The sequence below is a fragment of the Spea bombifrons genome, chromosome 3 (assembly GCF_027358695.1).
Source record: "Spea bombifrons isolate aSpeBom1 chromosome 3, aSpeBom1.2.pri, whole genome shotgun sequence".
NCBI lineage: Eukaryota > Metazoa > Chordata > Amphibia > Anura > Pelobatidae > Spea > Spea bombifrons.
This window is the reverse complement of record NC_071089.1, coordinates 54,674,085-54,686,334: the sequence shown is the minus strand read 5'-3', so window position 1 is coordinate 54,686,334 and position 12,250 is coordinate 54,674,085. Positions and strand designations below refer to the sequence as shown.

Sequence of the window (12,250 nt, the reverse complement as noted above, 5' to 3'; positions counted from 1 at the left end):
AATGCCAAAAACAGTGCTTTAAATCATATTAATATATAGTGTCCATGTGCTGGTAATCTCACAATGAGAAATATCTAGAATCATAACACACTAAGCATGTATACGAAAACTAAAAAACTGGCTCTAAACACACCTACAAATCCTCCATGGAGCAGGGTGCAAAGTGGCTGCGATGCGAATTAAATGCTCCCATATGCTCCAATACAATACCAGTTTCGGCACTTCCCTGCGCCATTCTCAAGGTACATGTTCTTCTTACCGTAAATACTGGTGGAGTATTACAATGCATGTCTAGATATCCTTGCTTTCCAAATCCATAATCATCCACACACACACAAGTACACTTCCATGCTCACACATACACACACACACAAGTACACATCCATGCTCATCCCCCACACAGAAGTACACGTCCATGCTCCCACACACAAGTACACATGCATATATATATATTTATATAAAATTATTTGGATATAACTTGTAACAAATTCATCTTTTTTGGCATTCTCTGTATCCTGAGATTTAATACTCGTGATATTGAGAAACAAAATAGGCAAGGCATTATTCCTTTGTAGATCTTCTTGAGTAAATTGTGGATGATTTTTTGTATTCTGTATATTCAACTACCAAATAAAGAGTCATTCCAAGTATCATTACGGACAGTACTATGTAAAGCTTGACATTAACACACAAAAAATTACTATAAGCAAAAGTGATGACATATCCAAGAGACTCCCATAAGCGGTAATTGGCGAAGGCTGCTTCTTTATGGTCAGCAAATAACACACCGTAAAAAGCTGTAAAAGAAAAAAAAGAAAAAACAATTGATTATATCTGATTGTCCTATTATGAATGGCTTACTCTTGTATTTTGTTTGCTATATTACATTTATATCAAATATTATAAAACAGGAAACTGTATTTCTAAATGTGACAATTTTAAAATACATCACTTTGCCATTGTGGTTTTAGTTGTTGTAGTAAAGTCCTCAGTGACGGTGGAATCCTATTGTACATAACCATAATCTAACAATATTTTGTATCATACCTTCAATATAATAGTTGCCCTTTTAAACTATTATGCAACAGAAAAGTCTTATTGTTGAACGTTGATTCTTGCATAATCAATAACAAACACCTACAATAATACCTTTGACTAATCCAACAACAATAAAACAAAAGAAGTAAGAATGACCCCAAGTACAAGGTAATATAATAGTTATATTCAGTGTATAGTCCAAGTTTTATTTATGCTTGGACTATACACTGAATATAAATTCTACCAGTACTTCAGTCTTATATGCTTATCCATCTGTTTAACATTTTATTCACTCCAGTGACTAAAATCACCATCTCTTTTTTTAGCCACTTAAGGACTTATGGCAGTATATCCCATCTCAGCAATCTGGACCTTAACAAGAATATTCCATTAAATGTGGTTATAAGACTAGATAACCATTGGAACTTAAAGAGTTAACCCACTCTTATTTGAAAACCATCACTCAAAATCACTCACGGAATATGATGTCATACCCCGTCGCTCTGCATTAGTAGGAGGGAGCAGACATCATGCTCCCTCTATATGGGGCTGGTTATAGGGAGATTTATGATCACAAAGTGAAAGAGTGCCCCTTCTTTCCCCCGATCCAGACACCCATGCAGAGAAGTAGGGAGACATTGAGTTAAAGCGTGAGAGTACACAGTCACACTCACAGGAGGTATATCGAAGGTCTGTGTGACCTGGCATGAAAAAATGTTGGTCCAGAGCCGCAGTATGGCCATTTGTTATAGACAAACAGAGGGACAGAAAGGCACAGGTCACCACTAAGAAGCACAACACTCTAGTCCACCTTGTGCCTCCTATTTAAATTTTTTACTGCTCAACCAATCCAGTACTTTTGCAATGTGCGGTCAAGCACATGTGATGAAATAATGTAGCTGCATATCTTAAATTACTATTGCTTTTCAGAAATAGGGAGCTTACCATTAAGCAGCGTTTGACAAATAGCATCTGACATACTCCACAGTGCAGGGAATATGAAAAATACAGCAAGTTGGTTTGGGTGAGGATTCCAGAGCAAAAGTGCTATTATACAGGATGCACTTGTAGCTGCAGCTGTTGTTAGAAAAGCAAAATCATTTATTAGTGAATAACTGGTATTTTCTTAAGAGGTTTTAACTCAAGGGATCTGCTTTTTTACAAAAGATTTCACACTATGGACAAAAGTATTGGCACACCTGACCATTACCCCAACAGTGAATGTTATGATATTGAATTGCAAATACATAAACATTAATATGTAGTTTGTCCTCACTTTTCAGCTTCAACTCTTCTGGGAAGGTTATCCACAAGATATTTGGAGTGTTTCTTTGGTAATTTTTGCCCATTCATGCAGTAGATCATTTGTGAGGACAGGCATTGATGTTGAATGAGAAGATCAAGCTCGCAATCTATGTTCTAATTCATCCCAAAGGTGTTTGATGGGTTTCAGGTCAGGGCTCTGTGCGGGCCAGTCAAGTTCTTCCACACCAAACTAATCCAACCATGTCTTTATGGACCTTGCTTTGTGCACTCGTTCCTGTCCAAAATGTCTTGGTATGCTAAAGCATTAAAATTTCCCTTCACTGGACTAAAGGGGATTAGCCCAACCCCTGAGAAACAGCCCCCTGCCCTTATCCCTCCTTCACCAAACTTTGGCACATTGCAGTCAGACAGGTAATGTTTTCCTGACATCCGCTAAACCCAGACCCATCCACCAGACTGCCAAACAGAAAAGCATGATTTTTAACTCCACAAAACAAGTTTCCGTTGCTCCAGAATTCCAGTGGCGAAGTTTCTTCCACCACTAGATCTGACTCTTGGCATTGTACTTGGTGATGTGAGGCTTGCTGCCGCCACACAATTTCTGTTCTGCTATTAATGCGAGTGGAAGTTTGGAACGCATCTGCTATCGCATCAGCAGAGCGTCGGTGACTTTTACACGCCATGCATACTTGGTGACCCCACTCTGTGATTTTGCGTGGTCTTCCGCTTCATGGCTGACTTGCTGCCTCCACTTTCCAATAATACCACTTACAGTTGACCAGGGAATATCCAGCAGGGATGAAATTTCACAAACGGACTAATTGCAAAGGTGGCAGCCTATTACAGTATCACACTTGAATTCACCAAGCTCTTCAGAATGACCCATTTTTTCACAAATGTTTGTAAATCAAGACTGTATAACTAGGTGCCTGATTTTATACATTTATGACGATGGGTCTGATTGAAACGCCTGAATTTGTGTCCAAATATTTTTCTCCATATATTCTAAGAGCTGAAAAGAAGTTTTTTTGGAAATGTAATCATAAAAAAACTATTCTATCTGAAGGTCTTACTTATATAAACAAGGTGACGTATGTTTCTCTCAAATCTCTTTTTTTCGATTTTCCACACTTACAACACTTGCACCAACTAATCATCATTTTTCCCTCCCTTCACCTAGTATTATTTCTCCCTCACAGACTTCTTTCTCCGAGCTTGAGACTTCCTTTTCTTTCTCTGTAGACCCCTTTTCCTTTTCTTAGTATCTCTTCTTCCATCTCTCCTATCTGTCAATTTTTTGCCTGCCACTCTTAAATTCCAAGCTTTATCAACACAAGAGGAAAACTGAAGCCTGTCAATACAATGGGGAACATTCTCAGCCAGTAAAGGGCACCATATGATCATTCCACTGTGGTCTTTAGTTGCTGTGGCATAAAGCGCAGGGAGATGATCTCATATTCTCTATTATTTGACTGCACAGATGGAGCTCGGATATGGAGGTTTGTGCTGATGGCTACACATTAATTTTCCTACTTACTATTAAACAAGACTGTAGGATGATATCACCCATGTTTTCCAGGACACATATCATTTCAGCATATTGCACATCTAAAGTGCTGCCACTTCTGATGCCACATCAGAAGTGCACACTTCTGAAAAGGAACTAATTACTATAATTAGTTATACCGGTATATCTCTCACACAGCAGAAGAGTTCCAAACATGCCTATTCTGGTCACACTGGTACCACCTGGCCTCTCCCCCCCAAATGTGCAGTGTGAACTTACACACACTGTAATGACTATCCCCCAGGACCCTAGAGCGATTGAATATGAAGTATGTGGATAGGAATCTACTCACTAAGAACTAACAAGGTCTCTTCTTTTTGGAATGTAAATAAAGGTAATGATTACGATAATGTGTTGTATAAAAAGTGCATGTGCCTTAGCATCATCAGGACAAATGTTAAACATGTTGCTCTTTTTAAGATTGTGATGCATACATTAGAATACACTATTGCATAAGAATAACTACATGTAACTAATGATTGTCTGATACCAAAATAAAAAGGATTATAAAAGTACTCATAAACCCACAATTCTTACCTAGCATAAAAAGAGTTATTCGTCCAGTGTATTGTGAGAGTTTTCCAAAGAGCAAAGAACATATTGAGTTTGTAGCTCCAAAGCAAATCATCACATATCCAACAAAATGTATCCCTAAAGTGCACGTAACATACGCCTGCAAAAAGATAAAATACTTAATACCAATTTTAATGAAAATCATTGTTTGATTTACAAAAAGAGTCTAACTTACCTCCTTTAAGACAATTATTTTTACAGGCAAGGAAGGTTATGCTATATGTGTGTATAGATAGATAGATAGATACACACAACATTATGACCACTGACAGGTGAAGTGAATAACACTGATAATCTTGTTATCATGGCACCTGTCTGTGGGCTGTATTAGGCAGCAAGTGAACATGTCTGCAGTGGTCGGTACCTATCAAAAGTGGTCCAAGGAAGGAAAAGCATTGAATCGGCGAAAGGGTCATGGGCGGCCAAGGCTCATTGATGCAAGTGGGGGGCCCATGTGGTCAAATCCAATGCTGGTCTTGATAGAAAAGTGTCAGAACACACAGTGCATCACAGTTGCGTATGAGGCTGCGTAGCCATAGACCAGTCAGGATGCCCATGCTGACCACTGTACACTGCTGAAACATGCTCACAATGGGCATGTGAGAATAAGAACTGGACCACAGAACAATGGAAGGTGGTCTGATCTGATGAACCACGTTTGCTTTTGCATCACGTGGATGGCTGGGTGCATGTGCATCGCTTACCTGGAGAACACATGGCACCAGGATGCATCCATGTTACGGCTGATCGGTGTAAAAAATTTATATATATATTACACATGTGTAAATGGGTCAGAAACTATTTGAATGAATTCTTCAGTTCATTTTGGCCCATTCACTCCCACTCACTCGCTCTCTTCTTCATCATCATCTTCTATCTTTTATTCTGTTCTCCATTCTATCTTCTATCTTTGTCCATATCTCAACAGACATAACCCGGTGGGACAGACAAAATGGTTTCAGTTACGGTGACGCCCTTGGACGTCGCTGAAACTGCTGTCATTTTGCCCTAACTCGAACTCAGGGCAATATGGCGGTGCGTCCAGTGACATCCTCTCCCTGTTCCTCCAATCGGGAAAGAGGACGTTACCTAAAGCAGTTATTTTGCTCAAACTTGAGCTCTGGGCAATACAGCAGCATTTTCGGTTAATTTTGGCGGGAGTTACGTCAATGGAGATATGGCCAAGGTTAGAAGATTGAAGATAGGTGAGTAAAGTGGTTGGCAGAAGTGGTCAGCAGAGGAGGTAGGGAAACATTTTTGCAGCTTTGTACAAATCGACAAATTTACACATCTCAAAGCCCAACCTGTATTATTTGTCATGTTGTCAAGAACAAATCTTCTGGTGCTTAAAAGAGCTTTGGTTTTAAAGCCACCAGTACAAATTACCTTCAAAACTAAATGTACTGACATATGAGCATATGATACCAGCATCTACAAAGTATATTGATATGCACACATTAGTTATGTTTCTCAAAGGGAACCTGTGGATGTATTACAATGCTATCATGACATCACAAGAAGATTTCTCTTGGGAAAAATCAAAGCATCGCTGCTGAAGAGTCTCTACAACCTAAAGCCCCGATAACATTACCTGAGAGTGTTTAAATATAAAATCAAACTTTTCCTCAATTGGTGAAGGATAATGTAGGCTGTCAGGAGCCAAAAAGGGTAAATTAACTAATATGTTAAGTTGTCAGTCAAGAGTTAACTTGACTGGCATCACTGGACATTTTATTTTGCGTTGTAAAACTCGCATAGGAACTTTTACACCTACTAATATAAAAGTAATATTTGTTTATACCTTTGTGTATTCACTGGAAATAAATCCTTGCTGGAAGCCACTGAATGTTGTTAATGGTATAAGCATGCACTGTCGTACATCCTTGAGCTGACGTATTGTAGCCAGCAACGATTTCCAAATAGATATTTCTACTTCTTCTTCATTTTTCTCCTCCTCACTTAAATCAATCTGATCCAGCAATACTGCAACAAGAATCACTGCTAGCACCCCACAACCTGTAAAAAGGAAATGGTCAAATTTGAGTTTGTAGAATAGATATACAGTAGTACAACACTTTTTTTTATAGTGTTCAAAGTACACTAATAATTACCTTATTTGCTCGATTACAAAACGACCCTGATTATAAGATGAACCACCTAAATTTGGATATTAATTTAGAAAAAAAAAGCCTGAACATAAGACTACCCTATAAGAAAAAAGTTTTATTAGTAAATATTAATTCACATTATTCAAACACTTTTTTCATATTTAATGAAAACTATGATAGAGAATTTTTTGTTTTTGTTTCCTTTTATTTGCCAACCTGACCCCCAGTTACCCATATCTGCCCCACGGCTTGCCACTCTGCCCCCTCAGATATGCCTTAGACACCCCTATTTACCACTCTGCCCCCCACATATGCCTTATTCCCCCCAATTTGCCAATCTGCACCCCTGACATGCCTTATACCCCCTATGAAACATATCAAGTTAAATGCACAAGAACACAATAATATTGCTTTTTTATATAAAAAAAATATTCCTACCTGTATAAATACCCATTAGAGTGTAGCGTAGGTTGTCAGATACACTTTGGGTTGGGCCAGTAGAATTATCTAAACTTTTAGAAGATACCGGGCAACTCTTTGCACCACAAAGAAATAAGCTCCTATTTACATCTGTTTCTATGGGAAAAAAAAACACAAAAAACATACTAATTTCAACAAGAAAGTCACCTGGTTTTTAATATTGGTTGTCAAGTGACTTAACTAATGTAAATTTACACATACTAATAAAGAAACTATGTACGATAGACTTGTGCATTCGGATTCATACAAAACAAGGAGGGACCCTAAACGAAAATGAGCGAGATACCTGAATATTTGTTATCCATTCGTTCATTCGTTTGTCCAATTTGGTGCCATCACAACCAGTTTTGGCTCTCTTTCAGCTAAATTTGGGAAATGTGATCTCATACCATATGGCTGGATGTGTCTTTCTGCCAGTACTTGCTCTTTTGCCTGACTGCTGCTGCTATTGCTGCCGCTTCATCACTTTCCTTCCTCTGAAGGAGCATTTTTAATAATTGGTCTCATTTTTGTGGAAGTTTAATCCCATAAGCATTCTTCTGGATCCAATGGAATGCAAATTCTAGCATGGATCTGTTTCTAAGCCCTAAGATTCTGCTGGTTGAAATTGGGACTCTTTGAAGACTTTTTTGGTATGTTTTTTAATGTTTTTTTAAACTAGACACCCCATGGGTGTTAAAGCTGATGTAAAAGTGCTTTTAGGGAGACACTCCTCGCATACTTTCCAAATCTTTAAAGTCCAACTGAAGCTAACCTTGCCCTTATGTATGTAGAAATAGGGCAAGTTGGCCCAAAGCATCAGTCGGCATGAAAGAGACATATTTGAAAATAAACATGTCAAACATGCTACTTCCTCTACATTAGTATTTGGGAGCAAATAGTTATTTTAAAAATAAACCACAGATTTTGTTTTAAAAAATAGACCAGCAGATACAACCCTAATTGGCCTTTTCCAACTTACCTTTAACTGGATTTTCCAAAACTAGAGATGAGATGAGATTTCCCCAAACTCCAGATGATTGATATATCAGGAAGAATATACCAAAATAATGATTAACAACATCTATTTTTTCCTTCCCTGTCTTCACTGCATACTTGATACCACTTGCGGTGAGATAGGTACATTTTGCAGCCCAAAGTGGTCCACCTCCTATTCCTAGAATTGCAGAGGTTATAATCAAACTATACCTATGAAAAAAGAATTACAGGGGTTACAAATTAAGCTATACCTACAAGAGAATTTACCTTAGCGTATTCACTTCCTGTAATATGCCTTCTCTTTGCTCCAGTGGGCAAAGCCTGCCATGACAATGGCTGCAACGTCCCCATGTACTACACTACTTCTGACAGTGAGCATCCAATAGCAAGCTACAGACACCGCTGGTGTCTTTAATATCAACAAAATGACAGTGAAATTAGTGAGGGGATAATCCAAATTTTGATTCAAAGGTTGGTTGCAGGAACTACAAGAAGCCATGTTTTATTAGGTATATCGCCTATATTTCTAACTAAACAGGGTGCAAAATCTGATAACACTCATATAGAACTCAGGTGGAGGAATGGGGAGAAGTGAGAATTAATAAAAAAAAAAGAATATATTACCAGTTGGGTTTAAAATTCCCTATGGAATATGTAACATAGCAGCACATTGATGCCACAATTGTCCACTTGCATCCGATTTTCTTAATAATAATTGGTGGGAGAAATAATGAAGACCCAATAAGACATCCATAGACAACGCTTAATGAAGCTACACCCAGTCCTTTCTCAGGATTCAGGCTACTCTGTAAACACAACAACAACAAAAATAGAGAACTTTACTTGGGTTTTATATATATATATATATATATATATATATATATATATATATAATTTTGTAAACACATAGCTAACAACTTTAAAAAGAGGTCTATCTTCTCTAATATTTGTCTTGAACCTTGCAGTCTGCTCCCAATATAATCTGTTTTATTTGTAACTTAATACAGAACATTGACTTTCAACCCTGCAATTAGATATTGCAACACATATAGGTATTGTTCAAAATGTAATAAACAATGATTGTATGTTAATATGAAAAACAACTTTATAAAGAATGTAGAGTTGTCAGAAGGGTGTGACTCCCTGTAGGGATGAGGGAGTTGTTACTTAGACTGATTAAGGTCATTTAAAGTTAATAATAAATCATATGTATATAACTGAAATATGTGCTATTAATAATAATCAAACTAAAATGTCTAATGCAATAAACAGCTGTCATTAAATTGGATAAACTGGCATTATTCAAAGACATTGTGCTGACTAGCACATTCTAATGTGTTCAGAAGAGTAGTCAAATGGCTTTAGTCACTAAGGATTAAGTTTGACCCAAAATTCATCTGTCTCTACACTTTTTCATCTATTCACTTTAATGTCCTGTGACATGTACATTTTTTTCCATTCATTTTGACATCTGGTCAATCTGCACCCATGTCCTATTTGCTACATTTTTGAACCCGGCCAATTCAATCTACTCCATCATACCGAATGTTTTTTTAAACTAGACACCCCATGGGTGTTAAAGCTGATGTAAAAGTGCTTTTAGGGAGACACTCCTCGCATACTTTCCAAATCTTTAAAGTCCAACTGAAGCTAACCTTGCCCTTGTGTATGTAGAAATAGGGTAAATTAATAATTATACTAAAAGCTGTATGCAAAAGCTAAGCATGCAGTGGTTTTTGGAATGCAATACTCATATATGGTCAATAAGATTAATAATAAAATAGTAATATAGAGAAAATTTGGGATGCTAACTTTCAAATTCCAAATTATAAGACAATGTTATTTTGTATGTCAGACAATACAATACAATCTATGAATTCATAGCTGAACAATCATATTTAAGAATAATGTAGGTTTATACTGTAAGTGACTGAATAACAAACAATACAATGCACAGCCATACCACATCTGAATTGGTTAAAGCCTAAAAGCCTAAAATATTCATATTACAATACCTGCAAATTCTGAAGTCCACCATATGCTGTAAAGAGTAGGAGAAATCCAAAGGAAACTATTAATATATTCTTAATCTGTTTTATTTCCATGATTCAAGGTTATTCTGTTGTCAGATCCTTCTTTTGCTGGATGATGCATGAAAAAAACACAATATAGTTCCAGAGTATAAACTTTTGTAATCAGTGGAAGATGATTACTAGCCTAGTACAAAGATTACTTTTATTACTCAATTTAAAGCCACATAAAGCAGTAACAAATACATCTCCCTTCATTTCATAATAGCTCATAATCTCATATTTTATACACCACTGAAACCAGTTACCATAAACCATAAACTGAATAAGGTACGGACCCACTATATTGAAGTTATATTTGTAAATAACCTTCCAAATTGGTAGAAGAGATCTGGTGTAAATGGGAAACGCATAGTAGGCTGAGCATTGGGTGCTAAAGGCTGTTACTATTTGCAGCTGTTAGAATGTTAGCACAATAGAGAGTAGTATCAGCCTACTATGTACTGTACGTCCCAGTTACAGCAGATCTCTATTTTGTAACTTCTTCATTGCCAACTTGAGCATTTTGTACATTATTCTACAAATCTTTTTGTTAAAACTCTTAGAGGTTTCTATTAAAAGTTAAGTTTTAACAATTCATACATATTCACTTACATTCAGGAAGAATGTGGTTCCTATTTACTTTGGTGGCTGTGTTTTATCTTCCAACTGTTTTGCCTTAGGAAACCACACTTGAATTGAAGTATTTCACAAGTATTTAGAATCATGTAACTTAGACAAAGGGCTATGCTTCTTAAACTTAAAAGAGGCGTGCAATGTCACATTTTGTCCTAGTTATTGTGTTGTGTTAAATAAAAACATCATTTACTGCATATAAGTGCTGAATCACCCACCCCGCTGTAAAAGTAGCATATGCCCCTGAGTTGTTTAGAAGAGATAGTAAAGAGAAAAAACAGTTTCCCTCTAAATTACATACTCAATTGTGCCGGCACCGGGAGTTCTATACGCGTATTGCGTAGATGTCCCCCTCCGGCCCCGCAAGACACCCGGGAGTCTGCTCTGGTAAGGCGGGGGGGGGCAGAGTGGCAGCATATCTCGAGGAGGGGAGGACAGAGTAGCAGCGTATCTCGAGGGGGGGAGGACAGAGTGGCAGCATATCTATTACAAAACGTTTTATTTAAAAAAGCACCAAACTTTTAGGGTGCGGCCTATATTCGGGTGCGGCCTATATCCGAGCCAATACCATTACTAAGCCAGTAAACTAAAAAGAAGACCCACTGAGTTGCATGCCGTATATATATATATATATATATATATATATATATATATATATATATATATATATACACACATGTGCAAATGGGCCAAAAACAATTCGAAAAAATTATTTCGTTCCTTTCTGTCCCATTCATTATCTGGCAATGGATTACGTTCCCTGTCCGTTCTGGGCAGACAAAAGGTGGATTCTTAATTTGGGTTCACACATTCACTCTTGTTCACTCTCTAACGCTCTCTAAATGTTTTCCTACCTTCTATGTCGACCACTTCCACTTCTGTTTCCACTTCCAGTTCTTCTTGTTCTTCATCTTCTCTCTTATATCTTCTATTTAACTTGCACCCACAAGATTTTCCCCAGAATCCAGGTTGCAGCCACATGATTTGTACAGATCACATCCACAGGTCTTACCACACACACACACAGACTACACTCACAGCGGTCTCCACTAAGAATCTCAGCTCTCCTTTTGATTCTCCCTTTCTCACTATCTCTTCAATTTCTCTTTTAGCCCAGCTCTCTCTTTGCTCTTAGCTATCATTTTCTTTCCCTTTAGCTCTCCATTTTCTCCCTATCTCTACATTTTTTCATACTCACACCCCTTTTTCTGTATCTCTTTAATCTCCCTTCTCATTATCTCTCCTTTATCTTTATCTCTTCCCTTTCTTTTTTATCTTTCTTTGTTTTGTTTATCACCTCACTTTTCTCTTTATCTTTCACCCCTTTTCTCTCTCCCCCCTTTCTCTTTATCAGTCCTCCTCTCACTCTCCTTACCTCACCTTTTTCCTATCTCTCCCATTAATGTATAACACAACACTGAAGAAATGACACTCTGCTACAATGTAAAATAGTGAGTGTACAGCCTGTGTAACAGTGTAAATTTGCTGTCAGATCAAAATAACTCAACACACAGCCATTAATGTCTAAACCTTGG

General features: G+C 37.4%; 1 protein-coding gene across 1 annotated transcript; it reads right to left on the bottom strand.

Annotated features, from left to right (window-relative positions):
- Window positions 1-494: 494 nt before the first annotated feature.
- LOC128483655 (protein unc-93 homolog A-like) lies at window positions 495-10,146 on the bottom strand. The gene is made up of 8 exons (XM_053459914.1): window positions 10,026-10,146; window positions 8,635-8,816; window positions 7,994-8,220; window positions 6,991-7,128; window positions 6,246-6,460; window positions 4,409-4,544; window positions 1,984-2,115; window positions 495-797 (listed from the first exon to the last, which is right to left on the bottom strand). Exons 1-8 carry the CDS (start codon window positions 10,113-10,115, stop codon window positions 562-564), a joined length of 1,356 nt encoding a protein of 451 aa, XP_053315889.1. The 5' UTR covers window positions 10,116-10,146; the 3' UTR covers window positions 495-561.
- Between the last annotated feature and the right edge of the window lie 2,104 nt (window positions 10,147-12,250).